Source organism: Podarcis liolepis, assembly GCF_965112155.1.
Source record: "Podarcis liolepis genome assembly, chromosome: 5".
NCBI classification, from domain to species: domain Eukaryota; kingdom Metazoa; phylum Chordata; class Lepidosauria; order Squamata; family Lacertidae; genus Podarcis; species Podarcis liolepis.
This window is the reverse complement of record NC_139556.1, coordinates 48,742,144-48,768,047: the sequence shown is the minus strand read 5'-3', so window position 1 is coordinate 48,768,047 and position 25,904 is coordinate 48,742,144. Positions and strand designations below refer to the sequence as shown.

The following is a 25,904-nucleotide window of genomic DNA, read 5'->3' as shown; positions in this document are numbered from 1 at the left end:
GCCCTGGAATCTTCTGTGAATTGCGCTTGTCAAAGGGAGCTGAAACCCTCTGGGGTTCCAGTGGCACACTGCTGGCAGCACTAAGTGGTTTTTTAAAGAGTGTGTATGCTCTGTTTGTTGCTTTAACTTCCCACAAAGTTTCAGTGAGAACCAAGGCTTCTTGCACTCAAGTTCCAGGAATCAAAAAGCCTCTGCTCAGTTGGTCAGTAGAAGGAGTGGGAAACAGAGAATTGCAGGTGTAGGATATTACCAAGCTATGTCCCTCAACTTTCCTGGCTTTCCTGAAAAAAATTTTTTTGGGGGGAGGAAGTATTTAAAGCAGGGGTGGCTAAAATATAGCCTTCTAGGTGTTGTTAAACTACAGTTTCCATCATCCCTGGCTACTGACCATGCTGGCTGGGGCTCATAGGGGTTGGAGTCCAACAGTGTCGAGAGCCGCCAGTAAGTCATCTCTAATTCAAAGCAACTATCCCCAGTGCCATCTAATAGAACAATGTACAATATGCACTGTTAATGTCTATTGAGTCTTTATTTTCTTTCACTGTGCAATTGGGTTGATCTTAATGGTGGGAAAAGGAAATAATCAACATATTTTTGACTTGTTTGACAATAAGAAATACCTTTGTAAATATTTAAATATTTCCATAGCCTTGAGATTGGTTAATGGAGGCAACAGATGTGAAGGTCGCCTTGAGGTATATCATAATGGCAACTGGGGAACAGTCTGTGATGACATTTGGAATCTCAATCATGCACACGTCGTCTGCAGAGAGCTTGGATGTGGACCAGCTCAGTCAGCACCAGGAAATGCCCATTTTGGTCCAGGCTCGGGCAACATCCTCCTGGACAATGTGCAGTGCACAGGAAGCGAATCTTCCCTGCTTCAGTGTTCTCACAGAGGTTGGGGAACACATGACTGTGGTCATCATGAAGATGCCAGTGTCATTTGCTCAGGTACTCCTAGGGAATAGGGTGGGTCCTGAGAATACAAATCTCAGTCTGTGATTATAGCCACCTTGTAACGTGAAGTCAGTTGCGGGGGGTGCCTGCTTTGGCCTCTGCTTGTCTTCAGAGAGCCATGTTCACTGTGGGAAGGCCACGGCTGAGTGGCTCAGCACATGTTTGCATGCAAAGGTCCCAAATTTGGTGCACAGCACCTCCAGGTGGTGCTGGGAGAGATTACATCTGAAGAACCAGGGAGCTGCTGCAGAAAGTGGCATTGGGACTTTTCGCAAGGCTGTTTACTGTGGACTTGCTACTGCTCATGCATTTGAGTTTCACACAGCATCCGCATGGCATAGTCTACATCAAAATGCAGCCACTCCCATATTACCTTCTCATTTAATCTGGATTGACTGGATCTTGGAGTGTTTAAATGTAGAAATAGGAAAAGTGTATTAAATGGAGGGAGGGAATGGAATGACATTTTGATGAGGAGATTGGAACTGATGTAGTTACCTCCCCAGTTTGGGGGCATGTTAGTGACTGGAAATGCATTGAATCCTTCTGGATGGAAACGCGTTGGATCCTCCCTAACATGGGTAAATGTGGTATGAATGGGAACTTTTTGCATCTTCATCTGAAACCCTTTGCTCCATATTGATAGGACAAGATGCTTGGCACTGAGGAGGAGGGACCTGATGGTCCTCTTCAAGGCTGGACAGCTCTTTCCACCCTTGGTGAGAAAGACCCAGTGCTTCCTATGGCCCCAGGGACACCATCCCAGGGACCATAGATATGGTTGAAGGACATATTGTTTTTATATTCATTTTGTTTGTTCTCCCCCCCCCGCTTCATTTTCAACAATTCACCATTCATTTACAAGCAAATGCTGTATACTTGTAAGATCATTTGATATTAAAACAAAATTCACTGCCAGCGCTACTTCCCCCCCATGGTTTTAATTGTAATGCTGCTCTGAATTGTGTTTTTTTTTTCTTCAAATCATTAACCACAGAATTCCCACAAACTTCCGTTAAGGAAAATATGCTATTTATTTTTAAATCTGCTACATAATACATAATATGTATTAGATGACTTAGTATTAGAACAAAATTCACAGCTACAAAAGCTGGGATTTTCAGTAATGTTGCTCTTAACGCTTGTTTTTCCTATATTCCTATCTTTTCAAAGTATCAACCACAGAATTCCCGCAAACTTCCGGTAAGGAAAATATGCTATTTATTTTTAAATCTGCTACATAATACATAATATGTATTAGATGACTTAAAACAAAATTCATTGCTACAAAAGCTGGGATTTTCAGTAATGTTGTTCTTAATTCTTGTTTTTCCTATCTTTTGCAATAAACAGCCCCAGAAGTGCAAACAACTGGTAAGGAAAATCTGCTACATATTTAAACGCATCACTTCAAAACACCATTTTTATTTTAGTGACATTTTAATTTACTTCACAATTTCTCTTACTCTGTTATTTTGTTCCCCTTCAAGAACTAACTTCAGAAGAGCCTACTCCAGCTGGTAAGGGGGCTTCTAATCTTCTTCATAATAAAGTGCTAAATCCTAGTCCTGAGTATGTACAGTCCTGAGTATGTACATCAAAGAATAGGTTTCTCCTGGAGAGCATCTGATAATGAGAAACCTGGAAATTAGGTGGTGTGAATGTTTTAAAGAACATGATCTGTTTGTGGCAGTCATTGACTGCCTCCATCAGGAGAATTATGCACAAATCTCCTCCAGAGATTTCCTTGACTTCCATTTTATTTTTATCCCATTGTTTATAACTCTGTGCCTCAAGTCTTGTCTTGAGATTAGCATGGTTGCTTGTTGGTAGACAAGGAGATAATTATGGCTATAATCTTTACCTTAGTAGCTTTACATGAAAGATATTGACTGGCAGTTGGATCATTCAAAGGTGTTTTTCCAGAGTACGACCGAATTAAAATTAGAATGAACAATTTTTGTTGGTTGGCAAGCGGAGAAAGGTACAAAAGGAGAATTCCTTGGATGCCAAGATCCAAGTTTGGGGCAAGTAGTCTTTTGTGAGAGAACCCCCCCAAAAAATATTTGAAATCACAAAATAAGCAGCAAAATGAAGTATGTAAGTATAGACTGTTAGAACTTTAAAATATGTTTTCCCAAGTGAATTCCAAAATATTCCCCTCTTCCCACAGCATCTGAAAGCATGTTAGTTATATGGTGCTGGTTATCTCACAAAATTCTGTCATGTTAAGTATTCTAGCCCCTTGACATGTACACTTTGAACAGGGAGCCAACATTTCACTTTAATAATGGAAGCAGCATTTTCACTGCTGGTCCTTTCTTTGCGTCTCTTTTAACTGGGTTGTTAAGATATTTTTATTCTGCTGGGTTTCTGATGCATTTTAAGCATCCTACTTTATTTGCATTTTCACTTTGCAAGCAGCAGCGTTTAATGACAACAATACTTTCTGCCAATATGTGCATTGCATTTGAATTGGCGCAAGTGATTATTATCTTTTCATTACAAGAATTGAACAATACTCCGTGTCTCGGCACCAGGAAATGGATTTTTAAAAAATTAGAATAACAAAGTGTAGCATTACTATAAGCAATGCCTTGACAGCATAAATACCATTAGACAGTAGCCCTCTGTCCAATTATAATGAGATAAACTAAAAATATCAAATTGCATGGCACACCCTGTCAAATTTCATTCCTATATATTCTGGTGCATGCTTAATCAACTTAGAAGGCAATCTGGCAAAAATGAGTTCCTTCCTGATCTTTACTTGGCTGTTCCTGTTTAATGAAATTTGTTTAAGTGCATCAGGTAATATGGCTTAAATTCTAAACATTCTTGCTCTTTCTTGTTCCCCTTCTCTATGCTGACCTTACAAGTTGCTAGTTAATGATGGGAAGAATTTGGTGCAAAGGAACACATGAAGCTGACTTGAGTATTTAAGACTCCATCAAAACATACAAGCTATACTCAATATAGGTGTTGTTAGTTTCATCCTAAATTTGGAGAAATCTTACCTGCTTTTGAAAATTCTAATATATTGATGATGTGCAGGTATGAGCAGAAGATACTGGGGAAAGTAAATGAGGAAAGGCGGAAAAGAATTAGAATATGAAAATGAGTATGTACAGGATATTTCTGATGATGAGGGACTATTAGATATCATGGCTGGGGGCACAGTTCCGTACAGATTTACTATGGTGAATGATGTCTCAGTTCCAGATGAGAGTAGGAATCATACAGAAGCAAGCCTCCAACTGAATAATTAGACATTCAGTTCCAATTTTGTTGCCTTCTCTCTGTGTACACATAACTGAAAATAATGAATACCCAGTGAAGAGGGCTCTAGTGAGCACAGGTTTTAGCTGGAGGACATCGTGAGCATTAGATGTAAATGCTCACAAAGGTGTAAGAATATGTATCTACCTTCACTGTCTTTCCATTCTCCAAGTCCCAAAAGGCAAGGGAAGGCAAGGGGAGCAGGGATGGTTGCAAACAGCCCTTGCCTCAAGCTCCGACAGGACCAGTACCAAACAATGCACCTCACTCCTAATCTGCCTAGGCCAGACTTGGTTGGTATTTGTGAGGAAACAAGTCCTTCAGGGGTGTTTTATGTGTGCCAAAATAAAATACAGTACTGATATTTAGATTTGCTGATCAATGTTCCTATTTCTTTAGGAACAACAACTATTGCAGAAACTACTGGTGAGTGCCTTCCTCTTACTTTTTCTCATCCCAAGTGTGCCTTTTTTCACAAGCAAGATTGTCTGCTACGTGGCGTGCATGCGCGTTTCGGTGAAAAATGTTCCTAAGGTAGCTGAGCCATTGTTTTGACACAAAGGAAAAATGAAAAAGACTTTGAGGGGGTGAAAATTCCTTGTGGTGCCTGTTGCCGTTTCTAGGCTGTGGTTAGCCATTTCTGATTTAAATGGAAGTAAATCAGGTTGTCCACCCCACCCCACCTCAAATATGAATGGTTTGGCAAACTGTTGAGTTCCTTGTGAACAGGTTTATCATTCTAAAAAGAGAACCTTTGTCTTTAAACCTATGCTGGGGGTGGGGCAAGGAGCTTAGCTGGATTCATTGGGCTTGTGGGTCCTTATTCCTGATGGCAGCTCTCTGCTTGTGGTGCATGGATCATTTGATAACCAGATTTGGAAGCTACAGCAAACCTCCACTGCCTTTCCATTCTCCAAGGCCCAGAAACTGACCTTAGGCCAAGGGAAGCAGAGGCAGCAGGGATGGTGGCAGAATAAACCTCCCCTCTATGCCAAACACCATGTTCTAGAGAGAATTGGTTGGTATTTGTGGGGAAAGAAGCCCTTCAGGAGTGTTTTAAGCCTGCCATAATAAACAAACAAACAAACAAATGTTTAAATTTGCTGATCATTGTTCATCTTTCTTTAGGACCAACAACTTCTGCACAAACTACTGGTAAGTGCCTGCCTTCTACTTTTTCACATTCCAAGTGTGGCTTTTTTGCAGGCAGGACTGTCTGCTACATGGTGGAGTGTCTAAGCTTCAGTGAGAAATTTTTTAAGGTTGCTGAGTCATATATTTTTTGACACAAAGCAAAAAGGAAAATGACTTTGAAAAGTTGCAGAATAAAAACACTGTTCCTTCTTTCCCTTGTTCTCTGATCAAGAAAACATCACTTTATAAGAAATGCTGTATTTCTAGCCTGATAAAATAGCATTTAAAAAACAAACAAACAAACAAACAAACATATTGAATTGGGTGGGCCCATGAAATATATCCTGTGTTATAGAGGATCCTATGCTGGAGATTGGGTAACCTGGATTCACTGGGCTCATGGGTCTAGTCCTTATTCCTCTACTGATGGCAGCTTGTTGCTTGTGGTACATGGATCATTTGGCTGAAATGACTGTTTCGCAAGACAAGCAAACCTGATATTTCTGGTGGCTGAAGAAAAAAGAAGGACCACAAGAAACTTAGTCCTTGTAAGTACCAGGGTCAAGGTTAAGATAGAGAATTGTTACCAGGACTGCTTTTTTGTGGGGGCGGGGGACTGAGATAATCAGTGTTTAATTGTATATTTACTAGGAATCCATGGATGCGGCAATACTTTCTCAAATCCATCTCAGTCATTTTCTGGCCCGTATTACAATGGTGATGGAAGCATCATACAGTGTGTCTGGACAATCCATTCCTATGATTCTAGCCCTATAGTGCTAACTCTTGACTATTTGAAGTAAGTACTGATACTGCAAACTTTGGGATGGGATGGGACGGGACCCAGGAGCTCTTGCTTGAAATAAGATGGTTTTGTCCTCTTTTATCTTCACAGTTTAGACTGTACTCATGAATATGTTCATGTCTATGATGGAAATGTTTATCAATCAGCACTACTTGGGAATATATGCAGTGGCTGGAGCTGGGTATTCACTTCCTATACAGGCACTATGACAGTTCTCCTCCACAGACAGTCCTATCGTGCAGGCTCTGGCTTTTTTGCCTATTACAATATAGCAGGTAATCTTGGAACTCATATATTTCTCTTCCCTACAGCCAAATATCTTTGATTTTTGTTGGACGAGAATCTCAACACTTTTGGCATCTGAGATTTTGTTTTGGGAATAAAATATAGGGGCCTAATGCAGCCAAAGTCCTCCTCATGGAGCAAAATTTTTCCCATAAGATTTGTTATTTGGGCCCAAATCAGCTCTGTTAAATCAGAATTTCTGTTTTCCCCACATTGACTATACTGCCCCACCCCGTCACAGAATTGCTTGGTGTTTGTAGGCTAATGAGCCCCTCAAGAGTGGTGTAAGCCTGCCAAATTGCAGGCAGATCCCTCCAGAGGGTTTTGTGCATTACAGACACTTTGTAATGTGAAGTCAGTTGAGGGGGGTGCCTGCTGTGACCTCTGCTTGTCTTCAGAGTGCCATGTTCACTGTGGGAAGACCATGGCTGAGTGGCACAGCACATGTTTGCATGCAAAGGTCACAAGTTTTGTGCACAGCATCTCCAGGTGGTGCTGGGAGGGATTACATCTGAAGAACCAGGGAGCTGCTGCAGAAAGTGGCATTGGGTTTTTTCGCAAGGCTGTTTACTGTGGATTTGCTACTGCTCATGCATTTGAGTTTCGCACAGCATCCACATGGCATAGTCTACATCAAAATGCAGCCACTCCCATATTATCTTCTCATTTAATCTGGATTGACTGGATCTTGGAGTGTTTAAATGTAGAAATAGGAAAAGTGTATTAAATGGGGGGGTGGGAGAATACGGAATGACATTTTGATGAGGAAATTGGAACTGATATAGTTACCTCCCCAGTTTGGGGGCATGTTAAGTGACTGGAAACGCAAATGGGTTTAACTGTAATGCTGATCTGAATCCTTTTTGTTTGTTTCTTTTCAAAGCATTAACCACAGAATTCCCGCAAACTACAGGTAAGGAAAATCTGCTACATATTTCCTAATCTGCTACATAATACATAATATGTATTAGATGACTTAGTATTAGAACAAAATTCACAGCTTCAAAAGCTGGGATTTTCAGTAATGTCGCTCTTAATTCTTGTTTTTCCTATATTCCTATCTTTTCAAAGCATTAACCACAGAATTCCCGCAAACTACCGGTAAGGAAACTCTGCTACTTATTTAAAAATCTGCCACATAATACATACTATGTATTAGATGACTTAGTATCTAAGATGTCAACCTCATGCCTTCACTTTTAGATGGCTCAGAACTTAAATGCCAAAAGATCTAACTTTTGTCATGTGTTTGTTTCTGCAGAAGAAGTTCCTACAAGTGAAACAGCAGTTTCACCCAGAGGTAAGTTCAGTGTTTGCTGTAAGATAGGCCTGTGAAAATTGGGGAGAATGAGCAAGAACATTGAGTCAAATCCAAGGCTTAAAAGTTCCTTTAAGAAAGGAACCAGCTTAAGTTACGTTCAGCATGACCCAAAAGGAACTTGTTCCGGTTCACATTGCTTCCTTTAGAAAACACACATGTTCAGTTCACTGCATTGGTCACATTAACATTTCTTTTTTGGAGGGGAGTATATTTTGCACAATTGCAAGGAATCCCGTAACATAGAACGCATTTGCTTTTTCAAGGCAATATAGAACTGGGGAGATATGTTAAGTTTCATTAGTTATGAATGCAAAAGGCCTCCACAGCCACTACTCGCTTGATGAGCTGCACAAAGTCAACATGTTGAAATCCTGATGCCAGTAGAGCCTGATGCTTAGGTTAGGGATGGGGAGAACCTGAGTTTACAAGTCTTGCCTTTGTAAGAATGATATTTTATTGTTCTAAGATGTTCCCATGAGACTGGTCGGCGGAAACAACAGGTGTGAAGGACGCGTGGAACTCAACTACAGAGGAAGCTGGGGGACAGTCTGTGATGATGGCTGGGACTTAAATGACGCGCAGGTTGTCTGCAGAAAGCTTGGATGTGGATTGGCTTTGTCAGCACCAGGAAGTGCCCATTTTGGCCATGGCTCTGGCCAGATTCTCCTGGATGATGTAAACTGTAGCGGGAATGAACCTTCTCTGGAGCTGTGCTCTCATCCGGGATGGGAACGTCACAATTGTGGTCATCATGAAGACGCTGGTGTCATCTGCTCAGGTAACTTTCAGATCCTTTGTATTTAGTCTTCTAATATATTTCTAACAATGGAGATCTCATTGCAGGAAGCCAAATGAATGGGGAAATGGTATAAAGTCTATTTGGTAAATTCTGTGGCCACACTTCTGCTTCCTATTGGCATTATTACATTTAATTATTATTATTATTAAAAAGGCTTAAAGGGGCATCTGTGAAATGTTCTCCACTCCTCCCAAGATGGAGGTGCATTCTGTAGAAAGAGGCAAATAACTTGTTGTGGTGACATCCGTCCTGTTTCAACAGGAAACCAAGGCATGAGTGTCAGTTGCTCTGGTCAAGGAAAGATCCTATGTTGCCATGTGGATGGAAGGAGGCAAGATTCATTGCAGTGCCTTTAATCTTACAGAGAACCAGCACTGCGTGTGGTTCTTTTGGGTATCAGTTCTGCTAAATTATAACAAAATCAATGCAGCAGATGTCACTATTTTATGTACATCAAGGGTCTTTTTCTCAATATTTATGATGGCTGAATATTTTTATTATTTGTTTATCCGCAGCTTCCGGAAGACCTAATACAACAGGTACATTTTATTTCTTATTTGCCTAATTCCTAAAACATTTAGGGGGGGGAATTTAAGATGTCAATTATTCCAGATGACGGCTTTCATTTTTATCTTTGGACATGAACAAAGCCCAGGGCTAAACAGGCTCATTGGACCATGTATGATGGTAATATTGACCTGCTTCTCTTTGGTTTGTCCAAAGTGACAGTACAGAAGCCAATCTCATGCCTACAGTTTTAGATGGTGCAGAATTTAAATGCCAAAAGATCTCCCTTTTGTCACGTTTGTTTCTGCAGAAGATGTTCCTACAAATGAACCAACAGTTTCACCCAGCGTTAAGTTCAGTGTTTGCCGTAAGATAGGCCTGTGAAAATTGGGGAGAATAAGCAAGAACATTGGAGTCAAATCAAAGGCTTGAAAGTTCCTTTAAGAAAGGAACCAGCTTAAGTTTAAGTTCAGCATGACCCAAAAGGAACTCGTTCCAGTTCACATTGCTTCCTTTACCAAAACACACATCTTCGGTCCACTGCAGTTCACAGCTCCATTCAAGGTCATGGAAAGTATGCTTGGCAAGTTCAAGCAGAGAACTTTTTGTTTTGGCAGGAATAATGTAACATTAACATTTCTTTTTTGGAGGGGAGTGTATTTTGCACAATTGCGAGGAATCCCCTAACATACAACACATTTGTTTTTTCAAGGCAATATAGAACTGGGGAGATATGTTAAGTTTCATTAGTTATGAATGCAAAAGGCCTCCACAGCCACTACTCGCTTGATGAGCTGCACAAAGTCAGCATGTTGAAATCCTGATGCCAGTAGAGTCTGATGCTTAGGTTAGGGGTGGGGAGAACCTGAGTTTACAAGTCTTGCCTTTGTAAGAATGATATTTTATTGTTCTAAGATGCTCCCATGAGGCTGGTCGGTGGGAACAACAGGTGTGAAGGACGCGTGGAACTCTACTACAGAGGAAGCTGGGGGACAGTCTGTGATGATGGCTGGGACTTAAATGACGCACAGGTTGTCTGCAGAAAGCTTGGATGTGGATTGGCTTTGTCAGCACCAGGAAGTGCCCATTTTGGCCATGGCTCTGGCCAGATTCTCCTGGATGATGTAAACTGTAGAGGGAATGAACCTTCTCTGGAGCTGTGCTCTCATTCGGGATGGGAACGTCACAATTGTGGTCATCATGAAGACGCTGGTGTCATCTGCTCAGGTAACTTTCAGATCCTTTGTATTTAGTCTTCGCCTATATTTCTAACAGTGGAGATCTCATTGCAGGAAGCCAAATGAATGGGGAAATGGTATAAACTCTATTTGGTAAATTCTGTGGCCACACTTCTCCTTCCTATTTGCATTATTACCTATATTTTTTTTATTTAAAAGCCTTAAAGGGGCATCTGTGCAATATTCTCCACTCCTCCCAAGATGGAGGTGCATTCTGTAGAAAGAGGCAAATAACCTGTTGTGGTGACATCCCTCCAGTTTCAACAGGAAAGCAAGGCATGAATGTCAGTTGCTCTGGTCAAGGAAAGATCCTATGTTGCCATTCGGATGGAAGGAGGCAAGATTCATTGCAGTGCCTTTATCCTTACAGAGAATCAGCACTGGAAATCTGTTCTGCTGGATTGTAACAAAATAGATGCATAATATCAACCAGCAGATGTCACTATTTTATGTACATCAAGGGTCTTTTTCTTAATATTTATGCTAGCTGAATATTTTTATTATTTGTTTATCCACAGCTTCCGGACGACCTAATACAACAGGTACATTTTATTTCTTATTTGTCTGATTCTCTCAGCATTTGAGGGCAACTTTTTATTGATGATCCTTCTTCCAAATCATGGCTTCCATTTTTATCTTTGTTTATAACCAAAGCCTAATGTTAAAGTGACCATGTATGATGAAAATATTGCCCTTCTCAAAATTGGTGGGGCAAATTCAACCTCATGCCTACACTTTTAGATTGTGCAGAATTTAAATGCGTATAGATTTCACTTTAGTCATGCTTTTGTTTCTGCAGCTCTTCCTACAAGTTCCACAGAAGTTATATCCAGAAGTAAGTTCAAAATTCTCCATAAGATATACTTTTGAAAATCGGGGAAAATGAGTAAGAAGCTTGGAATCAAATCAAAGCCTTGAAAGTTTGTTTTAAAAAGGAACTAGTTCAGTTCAAGTTCACCTCTTTTAGCCGTTTAGTTCATGTTCAGTTCACGGTTAAGTTCTAGTACATCCCAAATATCCTTTCCAATTTGTTTTCAGCATTCAGAATGTTATAACTTGCTCCTGTATCATATGTACTTAAAAATACTAAAATACAATCCTTATGTTTGGAGGCCAAAAGAATATATAGAATTTAAAAAAGGCAAATAAAAGAATGACCCTAAAGATGAACTAAAAATCGCTGAATGTTCTACCCCCAAAATGAAGTTAATCACATTCAGTCCAGCCTGCAATTATGGGAACTGCTTTCAGGTGTAGTTCAAAGATTTTTGAATTCTGTGAATTTCGTGAACTAGTTCATTCCAAACACTGAGTCAAATGCAGTCTCCCTAACTAGTCTGAATAAAATGTCTGACGCTTGCAGAGATGTAATTGTGTTTAAGATAAATCTTCTGTCACAGGTACAGTGTGGACACAGTTAAGGAAGTCACAGGCAACCCTTCTTTGCAAAGTGCCTCAGGAGGAGGTCATGTGCAAAGAGGATGGGATGGAAGGGAAGGGAACAATTCAGCCTTCACTGCCCAGTTGCTTTTCTTCTGAAATTTTCCACTTTCTTATGGTGTTTGAGACTCAGGGATACCTTTCAACAGTGGCTGTGTAGCCAAGTAGATGGGAAAATCATCTAAAAGAGGGGAACAAGTGGCAGAGGAAAGTTTGAGCATTCTGCTCAGTTCTGTCCCTTCTCTGATGCAATTAAACACCCCTGAGAGGACTTTCTAAGGGAGATTAAGTCAGCAGGTGGTTTGGATGCAGCTTCTCCTTCCTATTGGCATTTTATTACCTATCTATTTTTTATTAAAAATCCTTAAAGGGGCATCTTTGCAATATTCTCCTCTCCTTGCAAGATGGAGGTGCATTCTGTAGAAAGAGGCAAATAACTTGTGGTGACATCCCTCCAGTTTCAAAGGGAAAGCAAGGCATGAGTGTCAGTTGCTCTGGTCAAGGAATGATCCTATGTTGCCATGCAGATGGAAGGAGGCTGCATTCATTGCAGTGCCTTTATTCTTACAGAGAACCAGCACTGCGTGTAGTTATTCCGGGTATCTGTTTCGCTGGATTGTAACGAAATGGATGCAGAATATCAAGCAGCAGATGTCACTATTTTATGTACATCAAGGGTCTTTTTCTTAATATTTATGCTGGCTGAATATTTTTATTATTTGTTTATCCACAGCTTCCGTAGGACCTCACACACCAGGTACCTTTTATTTCTTATTTGCCTAATTCCTTCAACATTTTAGGAAAAGTTTTTTAAAGATGTAGATTCTTCCAGATCACAGCTTCCATTTTTATCTTTGGAAATGAACAACGCCCAGCTCTAAACAGGCTCATTGGACCATGTATGGTGGTAATATCGACCTGCTCGTCATTGGTTTGGCCCAAGTGACGGTACAGAAGTCAACCTCATGCCTACAGTTTTAGATGGTGCAGAATTTAAATGCCAAAAGATCTCACTTTTGTCATGTTTGTTTCTGCAGAAGACGTTCCTACAAATGAACCAACAGTTTCACCCAGAGGTAATTTCAGTGTTTGCCGTAAGATAGGCCTGTGAAAATTGGGGAGAATGAGCAAGAACATTGGAGTCAAATCAAAGGCTTGAAAGTTCCTTTAAGAAAGGAACCAGCTTAAGTTAAAGTTCAGCATGACCCAAAAGGAACTCGTTCCAGTTCACATTGCTTCCTTTACCAAAACACACATCTTCGGTCCACTGCAGTTCACAGCTCCATTCAAGGTCATGGAAAGTATGCTTGGCAAGTTCAAGCAGAGAACTTTTTGTTTTGGCAGGAATTATGTAACATGAACATTTCTTTTTGGGAGGGGAGTATATTTTGCACAATTGCAAGAAATCCCCTAACATACAACACATTTGTTTTTTCAAGGCAATATAGAACTGGGGAGATATGTTAAGTTTCATTAGTTATGAATGCAAAAGGCCTCCACAGCCACTACTCGCTTGATGAGCTGCACAAAGTCAACATGTTGAAATCCTGATGCCAGTAGAGTCTGATGCTTAGGTTAGGGATGGGGAGAACCTGAGTTTACAAGTCTTGCCTTTGTAAGAATGATATTTTCTTGTTCTAAGATGTTCCCATGAGGCTGGTCGGTGGGAACAACAGGTGTGAAGGACGCGTGGAACTCTACTACATAGGAAGCTGGGGAACGGTCTGTGATGATGGCTGGGACTTAAATGACGCGCAGGTTGTCTGCAGAAAGCTTGGATGTGGATTGGCTTTGTCAGCACCAGGAAGTGCCCATTTTGGCCGAGGCTCTGGCCAGATTCTCCTGGATGATGTAAACTGCAGCGGGAATGAACCTTCTCTGGAGCTGTGCTCCCATCGGGGCTGGGGAAGTCACAATTGTGGTCATCATGAAGACGCTGGTGTCATCTGCTCAGGTAACTTTCTGATCCTTTGTATTTAGTCTTCGCCTATATTTCTAACAGTGGAGATCCCATTGCAGGAAGCGAAATGAATAGTGAAATGGTGTAAAGTCTATTGGGTAAATTCCTTGGCCACACTTCTGCTTCCTATTGACATTATTACATTTAATTATTATTATTATTAAAAAGGCTTAAATGGGCATCTGTGCAATGTTCTCCACTCCTCCCAAGATGGAGGTGCATTCTGTAGAAAGAGGCAAATAACTTGTTGTGGTGACATCCGTCCTGTTTCAACAGGAAAGCAAGGCATGAATGTCAGTTGCTCTGGTCAAGGAAAGATCCTATGTTGCCATGCAGATGGAAGGAGGCAGGATTCATTGTAGTGCCTTTATTCTTACAGAGAATCAGCACTGGAAATCTGTTCTGCTGGATTGTAACAAAATAGATGCATAATATCAACCAGCAGATGTCACTATTTCATGTACATCAAGGGTCTTTTTCTTAATATTTATGCTAGCTGAATATTTTTATTATTTGTTTATCCGCAGCTTCCAGACGACCTAATACAACAGGTACATTTTATTTCTTATTTGTCTGATTCTCTCAGCCTTTGAGGGCACCTTTTTATTGATGCTCCTTCTTCCAAATCATGGCTTCCATTTTTTGTTTATAACCAAAGCCTAATGTTAAAGTGACCATGTATGATGAAAATATTGCCCTTCTCAGAACTGGTGGCGCAAAGGTGATGGCACAGAAGTCAACCTCATGCCTACACTTTTAGAGTGCGCAGAATTTAAATTCGTATAGATTTCACTTTAGTCATGCTTTTGTTTCTGCAGCTATTCCTACAAGTTCCACAGCAGTTAAATCCAGAAGTAAGTTCTAAGTTCTCCATAAGATATACTTTTGAAAATCGGGGAGAATGAGTAAGAACCTTGGAATCAAATCAAAGCCTTGAAACTTAATCACATTCAGTTCAGCCTGCAATTATAGGAACTGCTTTCAGGTGTAGTTCAAAGATTTTGAATTCTGTGAATTTCGTAAACTAGTTCATTCCAAGCACTGAGTCAAATGCAATCTACCTAACTAATCTCAATACAATGTCTGACGCTTACAGAGATGTAATTGTGTTTAAGATAAATCTTCTGTCACAGGTACAGTGTGGGCACAGGTAAGGAAGTCACAGGCAACCCTTCTTCTTTGCAAAGTACCTTAGGAGGAGGTGATGTGCAAAGAGGAAGGGATGGAAGGGAAGGGAACAATTCAGCCTTCACTGCCCAGTTGCTTTTCTTCTGAAATTTTCCGCTTTCTTACAGTGTTTGAGACTCAGGGATACCTTTCAACAGTGGCTGTGAAGCCAAGTAGATGGGGAAATCATCTAAAAGAGGGGAACAAGTGGCAGAGGAAAGTTTGAGCATTCTTCTCAGTTCTGTCCCTTCTCTGATGCAATTAAACACTCCTGAGAGGACTTTCTAAGGGAGATTAAGTCAGCAGGTGGTTTGGATGCAGCTGCAGAATGGCATAATGGGGTTGGGGGGTTGGATTGAACTGGAACTCCATGCAAGACACTTGTGGGAAGAGGCTGGCCCCATGCAAGATCCAGCAACTACATTTAACAAAAGTGTGTTTGCATTTTACACAATTCAATGCTGTTTCTATGTGCTATCGTTTAGCCCTTTCATGTTCTGGAGAATACATGGTTGCACGCATCAGCAAAGCGTATCTCCGGTTGCTGGGTTATAATGAATGGAGTCTGTACCTGAATTCTTCAGACTCTTTCTGCGCACCTCAGATTACACAATACTATGTGGTCTTCAATATACCATTCAGTGGGTGTGGCACAATAAGACAGGTAAGAAAAAGAGCTTTAAAAACCAAATCTACATTCTGCCATTATCTGTGTAAGCTTTGTAAACTCGCTGTTTTAAAAATGGGGAAAGTATTCTATCTTTTGGTCCAGCAAACACTAACATTATGGGAACATTTAGGAAATCCACACTGCTTCTTTTCTACCCTGCCATGGATCCAGATTCCTCCTCTTTCTTTTACTGTGTTTAGAAGAAATATCAGAATTGACCTTGAGCCATATGATCACTACTTAATATTAGTCTTAACTGGGATTTGAGACTAGAATTCCAGATTAGTTTCAGAGCCCAGGATAAAGAGAAAATGCCAGCAATTTGCCATACCATTTAAAGCAGACAGTATTGCAGGTAAATTCTGACATTTCTCTTAATCATAGAAAAAGCAGGAGTGGGGAATTTGCTCCAGAAAGAGAAAGTGATGTGAGGAGGAAAGAAGCCTATGTTCCTGAAATTGTCTCCCAGATTTAGTAAGCCAGCTAATTCTGGCCCTTTGAATATTTTGCATTTTAAAAAGTGTATATGTATAGTCCATTTTTTTTGGTCTCCAATTTCTTCTCTTTTGAGCACAAAACCCATAGTTTAAAAGAAAGAAAAAAGAATTTAAAAACTCTTAAAGAAATCCAACATGTTGAAAGTCAGGTGTCATCTCAACATTAATTACCTTTAAAAAAAAGAAATGAAGAAATGTTGTAATATTCTTGCCTGTTTCTACATATGTGTTTCTATTCTCGCCTTCTTAAAGAATCTTATATTTCTTATATCTCTCCTACCTTTTCCAAAAAAATTAAAATAAAATTTCTGAACGTACAAGGTGACTTTCATAATTGTATGTCTGGAATGTCAGGACATTTTAAAGTGATTAAGTACAGAGGGTGTTTTATATATGGCGGTTACAGATTTATGTGTACTGTTGACATATATTGTTTCCCCCTGTCCTTTAGCAGGCAAATAATGACACCATCATCTATTCCAACATAATCAAGACATCAGCTTCTGGTTATATCATTACAAGAAATAGTAACTTTCAGTTTCATATCATGTGTGAAATGAAGAAGACTGCTGTTGTAGAGACAATGTTTGTTGCTCGTAATTCCACTGACATTACTGAACTAGGACATGGCAGTTACAATGTGACACTTGCCTTCTTTGATTCGTGGTCTTTCAACTATCAAATTCGCTCTTCTCCATACTTTGTGTCACTCAATCAAGCGCTCTACCTCCAAGCTACTCTCCACAGTTCTGATCCAAACTTAGTACTATTTCTAGATACATGTGAGGCATCTCCAAACTCTGGTGACTTCACAACTCTGACCTATGACTTATGGAGGAGTGGGTGAGTATGTTTTAGATAAAAATGTTTAGATACAAACTTAGAAGAAACATTTGCCTTTTGGCTTATAAAGCAGCAGATTTAAGGCTAAACATGCACTCTTATTCACATTATGTAGAGTAAACCATACTGCGCTCAATTGGATTTTTGAGTAGGCACGCATAGGAATGCACTGAAATGTTTATTTTTGTTATGGACAAGAGGAGTTGCTATTCTCTCAAACTTGAACATTAGCACACATTTCAATTCTGACATAATACTTCTTAAGAAAATCTAGAAAGAACTCACTATGCTACCTACAAATATTTGCTACTGAATGGAATAATAAAGATGGATGTTTGCTGCTATGTTGTGTCATCATCCAAATTTTCTCATACAAAAGCAAGGCAAAAGTATACTTTGAACTGGACTGAGCAATGTGTTTTTGTTTTTGTTGCATATACATGATGTCCCGGCCAGATGTCTTTTTTGGTTGAGACTAACTTCCTAATTCTATGAAAGAAAATTAAACTATATCCATTTAGAACATTCAAAAATCTGTTCTGACTGACAGCCATAATCCCACTGTGGTCCTCCAGACACTGTACCACTTCCACTGCATTATCCAACTGGGCTTGTGGAGTTGCCCTTACCCATTTAGAACATAAGAATATATGATAAGCCCTGCTGGATCAGACCATCTAGTCTAGATCAGGTCCATCTAGTCTAGTATTTTTTTCTCCAGTGGCCAACCAGATGCCTTTGAGAAGACTACACACAGGGCCTGATTGTCACAGCACTCTCTCCACGTGAGATTCCCTGCAACTCTCATTCAGAAACTTAACTGCATTCAACAGTGGAGGTCAAAGGACAGCCATCAGTGCTCATAGTTACTGATAGCCCAAACCTCCATGAATTCATTTAATCCCCATCCAAGTTGGTGGTCCTCATCACCATCTTCTGGGAGTGACTTCCAAAATTTAACTATCAGCTGTGCTGTGTGAAGAAGCACTTTCACTTGTCTTGATTTCCCCACAACATTCATCTTCATTGGGTGGTCCTGAGTTCTAGTATCTTGAGTGATACTTGAGTGAATTTGTCTTCCATCTTGCTCTCTGAAATCCACCTCCCACTTATTGAAGTTTCTTCCCATTCTTCCCCAACATGGTTCTTCATCTCCAGAGATAACATGCTTCAGAACTCCAGAAATGACTCCTATTTATATTCTAAGTAAAGGATTCCTCTAAAGTCATTATCTAAAGAAACCTGGTTCTTTTATTTTCAGATGTCCACGAGACTCTACCTTCAGATATCTGGGAAATCCAAGAAGAAACGAAGTTCGTTTCATGTTCAGCTCCTTTAAGTTTCTTAACTATCACAATGAAGTTTATTTGCGGTGCAAACTAGTAGTGTGTAAGGCATATGATTACTCATCCCGATGCTACCAAGGATGTTTAACTAGAAAGAAGAGGGATGCAGATGAACTTCAGGAGAAGGTTGATGTGGTTGTAGGACCAATCAAGCTTCAAAAAGAAGCTAAGGAAGACAAAAAGCAGGGTAACTTTTACTTATGATTCCTTTTCTTGTTACAGTGGTGATTCTCAAAATATATTCTGAAGTAGCCCAAAGAATACATTTTTTTACTATTTTGCTAAACTGTATTTAAACCAATATTCCGATTTTGCTTGGCAAAAGCATAGTAACATCACACAATGAAACCTCATTCTACATGGCTTCCCCTGTTAATGGGCAACTTTCTTGGAGTTCTATGCCAGGAGTGACTAGAGAGTCAGATGCAGAAGTGGACAGAGTGAAGAATTTGACTCTTATATTTATGTAGTATGTTACATTACAGCCCCACAAAAGTCAGATGTTTCTATACAGACGCACAGACAGTAGTGGCCCATGTAACAATGTAGGTTGGGCATCGCTGCTCTCCAGGTTCCAAATCCAGCATGCTGCTGGCACTTACCGGGGGGAGAAGGGGTGAGACAAGGTGCGAGGACCTTGGAACTGTCACACTGTGCAGTGCAGCAGAGCCAATTTGACACTCTTGATATTGTGTGCCTGCCCAGCACTGGGATCCCCATACCTTGCACTTCCAGGCAATCAATATGTATTGTTGCAGTTCAAGGACACAATACAGCCAGGCATCAACAGCAGAGAAGCATGCGGAGTAGAGTCCATGAAAGTTGTGACCTGGGAAGGCCCTAGATCTTTAAGAGGGCTGAAAGTGGAAGTCTAAATCCTTTGGAAGACACTATAACATACTGGTCTATACAACTCTCGACTTTATTGATCTTCTGCATCCTTAGGTTAATGTTTATATGTGGTCCAAGATCTCATTTTAACTATTACCTCAGATGCAAATACAATGGGGGTGGGAAATATGTTTCCCTGTGTTATATTGTCCTTTAAATAATGGGGTCTAAATTCAGTTCAATTGAAGTAAACTGGATATTGCAAATTACAGCTCTTAAACATTCAGATAAGTTACATGCACCTTCATCAACTGATGACTTGCAGATTAGTAGTTGAACTGTATTGTTTTGAGGAAAATTATGTCTGAGATAATAGGTACAATGAGAACTCCATAGTTTCCTCTGAGAGAAGTGAATCACACCTGAGCAAGATCATTTTATCTTAAGGACATAGGAAGTTGTCATATTTAAAGTCAGTCAGCTGGTCAGTCTAGCTCAGAGTTCCTTAGAGCAACAGGCAGTCACATTTCAGGGTTTTAGATAGAGCTCTTCTCTAGCCCTACTGGGAGAAAGCAGAAACTCAACCTGGTACCTTCTTGCCTTCAAAGCAGTTGTTGTCATCCCATGATGGGGCAAAGTTGCCAGTTGTCCTTAAACTAGGTGTTTGAAGGGCATCTCTTACAAAAATAACAGACATATATGTTGATAACTGTATAGAATGTTTTACTGGGATCATTTGGTGAAGGGCAGATCAGAAATCTGATGAATAATTGGATTAACAAGTTGTTCTATACTGTGTTTCTCATTTACAGAACTGGCTTAGAGCGCAAGTCTAGAAAAGGATAAAGATGGCATCCTCCTTACTCTTACTACTGTACTTTTGGCAGCCACGGTCTCCATCTGGCTTTCTTATAAGCAGCAAACTGAAACCAACTGATTCCAATGCATCACCAATGTAAAAATTAAGCACTTTCTGCACACACAAAAAAGCTCTGTTTCTAGCATATATTTCTAAAAGTAATCAGTTCCTTCTAAGAAAGTGGTTCGTAATCCAACAAACCTACAGACAGACACATTTACATTTTAGCATAAGCAAGAACTCAGTTAAGTCCAAATATTGGGATTTAATATTCATTCTGATCAAGAACATTAGTTATACCCAGCTGCTTTTACTTAATGTCATTGAGGAAAGGATCTCATTCTCCTTTTAATTCCCTCCCCTTCTATTGTCTATGGTTATATCATTTAAATCAAAGTCCCAGACCTTATGTATACCAGTTATGATAATAACCTTTCTATGCATAAACATTACAGTTGGAAACTTTATATGTCAGATGTGAATAGTGACTATATTTCATGAAGGATTTGTCAGAGTCTTTAATGAAAATTTATGCCAAATGATATGAAATTTATTTTGCTTCCAACTACTTTCCAATAAAATCCCTGCAAGTTGCCAGTGTGCATTTTTCTTCATTGCCTCACAAGCAAACATAAATTTATTTGTATGGTTCAAAGGAAATACATGATTGGCATAGAGTGCCTAGGGATGACAGAGAAGTTTGGTCCACATTTGAATTTTGCAATGCAGTTCTCCAGTCCAGTGATGTGTTCACTAGGGTGAAGTGGAGAAATGGCCTTGGGGAAATGTCCATATCAGGCAAAATTGCATCCACAAATGTGTACAGTAGGAGCAATTTGCACTAAAATGTTGGTGAATTTGTTGTTTTAAAAATTTCAAACTGGTGTAGAAATGTAGTAAACTGAGCTGAAGACTTGAAAAATAGAAAATAATAATAATAATAATAATAATAATAATAATAATAATAATATATTATTATTATTATATTCTGAATATAATAACACAATAAAACTTCAAACATTACAAACTTCCCTAAACAGATGTCCTCTAAAAGTCACCTAGTTGTTTATTTCCTTGACATCTGATGGGAGGGCATTCCACAGGGTGGGCGCCACTACCAAGAAGGCCCTTTGCCTGCTTCCCTGTAACTTGGCTTCTTGCAGCGAGGGAACTGCCAGAAGGCCCTCAGAGCTGGACCTCAGTGTCTGGGCAGAACGATGGGGGTGGAGACGCTTCTACAGGTATACTGGACCGAGGCCGTTTAGGGCTTTAAAGGTCAGCACCAACACTTTGAATTGTGCTCGGAAATGTACAATGTAGGTCTTTCAGGAGCGGTGTTGTATGGTCTCGGGGTCCACTTCCCCACCACCACTAAACAGGTGCTTGTTCTCAATGCCTCTGCTGTCCATCACCAGCCACTTGTGATCAGAAATATAGTACATTTGGCTAGATATACTTCATTCTTAACTATTGTGGTTTAGAGAGATTATCCAATCATCTTTTTGTCTGTCTTTTTCTCTGTCATTCTGGGACTGTCATTTTTCGAAGTGCAGAAACAAATGGAGTTTTTAGATCAGATGTTTATAAACCCAAAGCCAAACACTGCTTTAGATTTGCATTAATAGCTCTGCATCACTTAGTACTGAGTCCATTCCTGCCCTAGATAAATGGGTTCAGCTTTCAAATTTGTAAAACAACAATTGAGGCACTTTGTTGGCATGAATTTGAATTCTGTATGCACACTGAAGACAATTTCCAAATATTGTTACTGTCCCCAGTTCAATAGCTGTCAAAGCAACTTGGATATGTCCTTACTATTAACATAATTTTGACAAGCAAAGTTTACAACGCAAACACAAGAAAATACTCCAGTACATTCTTTTGACTTTTCTTCCTGGGAGCAGAAGTTCAAATTCCACAGCATAGCTTTATGCTTCTATATGCAACACAAAATTTTGTTACACATAATTCTGGTGGGAACAAATAATTTCAGTGTGATCCTTTTCAACATGAAAATGTCAATCAATTCCTTTCAAGTTTCGGAAACTGATATAATCTGCGGTCTGAAGCAACTTTGACAATGACAGAAGCAAACCTAAGCATCCTTTCTCTTCCACACACTTTGTTTTCTTCAGTACCTATAGGGTGGTATTCTACGAACTCATCCTGCCAGTGTGAGTGCAATGGGATTTCCCCTGAGCCTTCGCCAAATCTGTTCCAGAGGATTGGAGGAACCCCTAGAATAGATTTCAGGAACACATGGGGGAAGAAGAAGGGGGCTAATTGTGCCAACAGCAATCCTTATGTCGATGGAACCCTGTCTTAGGGCTGAATTGGATACAGCCCTTTATATTCATTAATGGCAAGTGATCAACTCATAGAATAGTCTTGACCATTTTTTATTATTAGTTGATTCCATTCATTCTAAAGTGTTACCCAATTTCACTGTATTTTCAGGATCTTCTACTGCACTGTTTAGAAGTCCCCAACCATGTGTGCATATGCAGTGGTACCTTGGTTTAAGAACAGCTTAGTTTATGAACAATTTGGATTAAGAACGCTGCAAACTAGGAAGTAGGCGTTTTGGTTTGTGAACTTTGCCTTGGTTTAAGAACATGTGCCACTTCCTGTTGAGTGTGTTCCATTTGTAAATTGAGTCGGCCGTTGCTATGGGAAAGCACGCCTTGGTTTAAGAACGCTTTGGTTTAAGAATGGATTTCTGGAACGGATTAATTTCGTAAACCAAGGTACTACTGTACCTGCAATTTGGACTAACACTTCATATACCTGATGATTATATATTAGTCTTGAAGCTGCCACAAGACTCTTTGTTTGTTTTGGGAACTGAATTATATAGTAATTCAAGTCATTCCACTTTACTTTATATATATCCCTATGAATTTTGCTTATTTTTTCTTATGTAATTATCCAAATTCTCTGTGTGCCTTTTATGCCTTGTTCTGTCCCCAGTAAGCACAAGACACTTTTGCCTAGTGGCGCTGTGTTCCATATATTGCAGCAAAATACGGGGCAAAACCTTGTTAGGCATACTTTCTTTGTTAGGCAAAGAACGTTGTTTGCATGAAGGCGGAAATGGCATTGGGTAAGATCAACATAGTATGGGGGGCATAGGGGGCCTGAGGGGAGGATTAATCACAGTGCTCCCAAGTTCAGTGTTGAGGTATTTGCTTAGCAGGAATCTGACCCTGGAGTCTTTGCTTGGCTTGCACCATGGCAAGGTTCAACACTGGCTGACTCCCATGGAACAGGTTTGGGGTGGTCGAAACCTGGTGGATCCATTCCATCAACATGGGTCTTGTGGAATGTTGAAGTGATCTTGGGACCAAATGCCATACCAACCCTTACCCTGCCTGCTGTTGTCAAAAAAGATTTGGCCCAATTTTATCTAACCACTGTTGTACAGTGTTATTATTTTGCTCCTACCTCATCTGTCTCCTGAGAAATCTCTATGTGGGACAGGAAGCTACAGTTAGAACTGGATATGGAACAACTGATTGGTTCAAAATTGGGAAAGGAGTATGACAAGGCTGTATATAGTCTCCCTGCTTATTTAACTTATATGCAGAATTCATCATGCGAAAGGCTGGGCTGGATGAATCCCAAGCCGGAATTAAGATCGCCGGAAGAAATATCAACAACCTCAGATATGCAGATGACACAACCTTGATGGCAGAAAGTGAGGAGGAATTAGAGAACCTTTTAATGAGGGTGAAAGAGGAGAGCGCAAAATATGGTCTGAAGCTCAACATCAAAAAAACGAAGATCATGGCCACTGGGCCCATCACCTGGCAAATAGAAGGGGAAGAAATGGAGGCAGTGAGAAATTTTACTTTCTTGGGCTCCATGATCACTACAGATGGTGACAGCAGTCACAAAATTAAAAGACGCCTGCTCCTTGGGAGAAAGGCAATGGCAAACCTAGACAGCATCTTAAAAAGCAGAGACATCACCTTGCCAACAAAGGTCCGTATAGTTAAAGCTATGGTTTTCCCAGTAGTGAGAGCTGGACCATAAAGAAGGCTGATCGCCAAAGAATTGATGCTTTTGAATTATGGTGCTGGAGGAGACTCTTGAGAGTCCCATGGACTGCAAGAAGATCAAACCTATCCATTCTTAAGGAAATCAGCCCTGAATGCGAAGACAGGAGTGCCTGGTGTGCTCTGGTCCATGGGGTCACGAAGAGTCGGACACGACTAAACGACTAAACAACAACAACAAAATGGGTTACATAATGTGCCTGCCTGGGCAAGTCCTTTCATGTATATAGCAACAGTAATTAGAGTGTGTTTAAGAGCAAATTAAACTCTCCACTAACCAATACCAATGAACCAACGGATATGGAATTCTACATAATAATGTATGAAACATAGGTATTGTAATAGTAGATGCAGTTGCACTGTGCTGTACAATAACTCCCATCAGTCTATCAAAGGCATTTTTCGTGTCTTGTGCCAACATCAATAAGGGACCACAGCAAGGTTTCATGAACATTCTGCCAATATTCGCATTGCATTTGACCCAAGTGATTATTATATTTTTGTTATCAGAATTGAACAAAGCATTCTACATCTCTGGACCAGGAAACTAATTTTTAAAAACTTAGAACAACAAAGTGTACCATTACTGTAAGCAATCCCGTACCAGCATAAAACTACCTAAACTACTTCCTCTAACAAGAGATAAAGTAAATATATCAAATTGCATGGCACACCCCCTTTCAGATCTTATTTCTATATATTCTGGTGCATGTCTAATCAACCTAGAAGCCAATTTGGCGAAAATGGATTCCTTGGTGATTTTTACTTTGTTGTTACTGTTGCATGGAAGATGTCTAAGTGTATCAGGTAATACGTCTTAAATTATCAACATTCTTTCTCTTTTCTTTTTCTTGTTCTCCCTCTCTTTAAGACCTTACAAACTGCCAGTGAATGATCAGAAGAGCTTGTTGCAAGGTTGCATAAAGATGACATGGGTATTTATGGCTCCATCAAAACACATAAGATGCTTTCAATTTTTGCATTGTGGGGGTCATTCTGGATTTGTCAAAATCCTGCCTGTTTCTGAAATATTAATAAGTTATTAATTAATAAGTTGGGAAGATACTTAGGGAATCCAACAAGGAAAGGTGGAATTAGGAATTGAAAACAAACAAGTGCAGGATATTTCTTATGAAGAGGAACACGTGGATATAATGACTGGCAACATTATTCTATGCATGTTTACTATGATCAAAGGTAAATGGTATTTCCATGCGCTCTGGTTTCCGTCACAGTGTTCCATTGTGCCAGAAGCGGTTTAGTTATGCTGGTCGCATGACCTGGAAAGCTGCCTGTGGACAAACACCGGCTCCCTCAGCCTGAAGTGAGATGAGTGCCGAACCCAATAGTTGCCTTTGACTGGACTTAACCATTCAGGGATCCTTTACCTTTACCTTTTACTATGATCAAAGAAGTCTAATTTCCAGATAAGTGTATATACAAATGCAGATGTAGATACAAGCGCTACTTTTAGCACACCATTGGGAATATTGGCTTTAGGGGTACAATGGGGAATAAACTCAATTCATTTCATATATATTGCATGTCACTTTGGGCACAATCACAATGATAATGATCTATTTTGAAAGACGATATGGATTTCTTAGGTTTGTCTTCTTTAAGCAAAATATATTTATCATCTGATTTTTCTAGATTTTCTAACAATGTAAATCCATTTTATGTCTGAATTAATCAGTATCACTCTTAATGTAATTTGAACATATCTAGAACATATTATAAAAGCTTGCTATAAAAGATCCTCTCAAGGGAATGTTAATGTTTGTTTAAGCTCAAAACCACTCAAAGATCAAGAAAACCTCCATTGTGCAAGCTCTTCGTAATCTGTGTTAAAAAAATTAGAACACAAGCAAATAAAGTTTCTCTATATTCTGCTAAATTTCTAGA

At 39.8% G+C, this 25,904-nt stretch overlaps 2 protein-coding genes across 2 annotated transcripts in view; both read left to right on the top strand.

Moving 5' to 3' along the window:
- The window catches only part of DMBT1 (deleted in malignant brain tumors 1), a 152,996-nt gene that overhangs the window by 50,854 nt on the left and 76,238 nt on the right, over positions 1–25,904 (top strand). The window contains exons 9-12 of the mRNA XM_083505310.1: positions 649–954; positions 2,134–2,163; positions 2,314–2,334; positions 2,451–2,480. Coding sequence (XP_083361436.1) covers positions 649–954; positions 2,134–2,163; positions 2,314–2,334; positions 2,451–2,480 — 387 coding nt within the window. The remainder of the gene's footprint in view (positions 1–648; positions 955–2,133; positions 2,164–2,313; positions 2,335–2,450; positions 2,481–25,904) is intronic.
- Positions 3,693–20,535, top strand: LOC310708164 (scavenger receptor cysteine-rich domain-containing protein DMBT1-like). Its single transcript, XM_083506125.1, has 22 exons — positions 3,693–3,771; positions 4,639–4,665; positions 5,368–5,394; positions 6,025–6,172; positions 6,269–6,453; positions 7,347–7,376; positions 7,535–7,564; positions 7,725–7,763; positions 8,251–8,562; positions 9,099–9,122; positions 10,006–10,317; positions 10,847–10,870; positions 11,128–11,163; positions 12,502–12,525; positions 12,806–12,844; positions 13,411–13,722; positions 14,256–14,279; positions 14,547–14,582; positions 15,381–15,559; positions 16,514–16,905; positions 18,167–18,438; positions 19,895–20,535. Exons 1-22 carry the CDS (start codon positions 3,708–3,710, stop codon positions 19,903–19,905), a joined length of 2,547 nt encoding a protein of 848 aa, XP_083362251.1. The 5' UTR covers positions 3,693–3,707; the 3' UTR covers positions 19,906–20,535.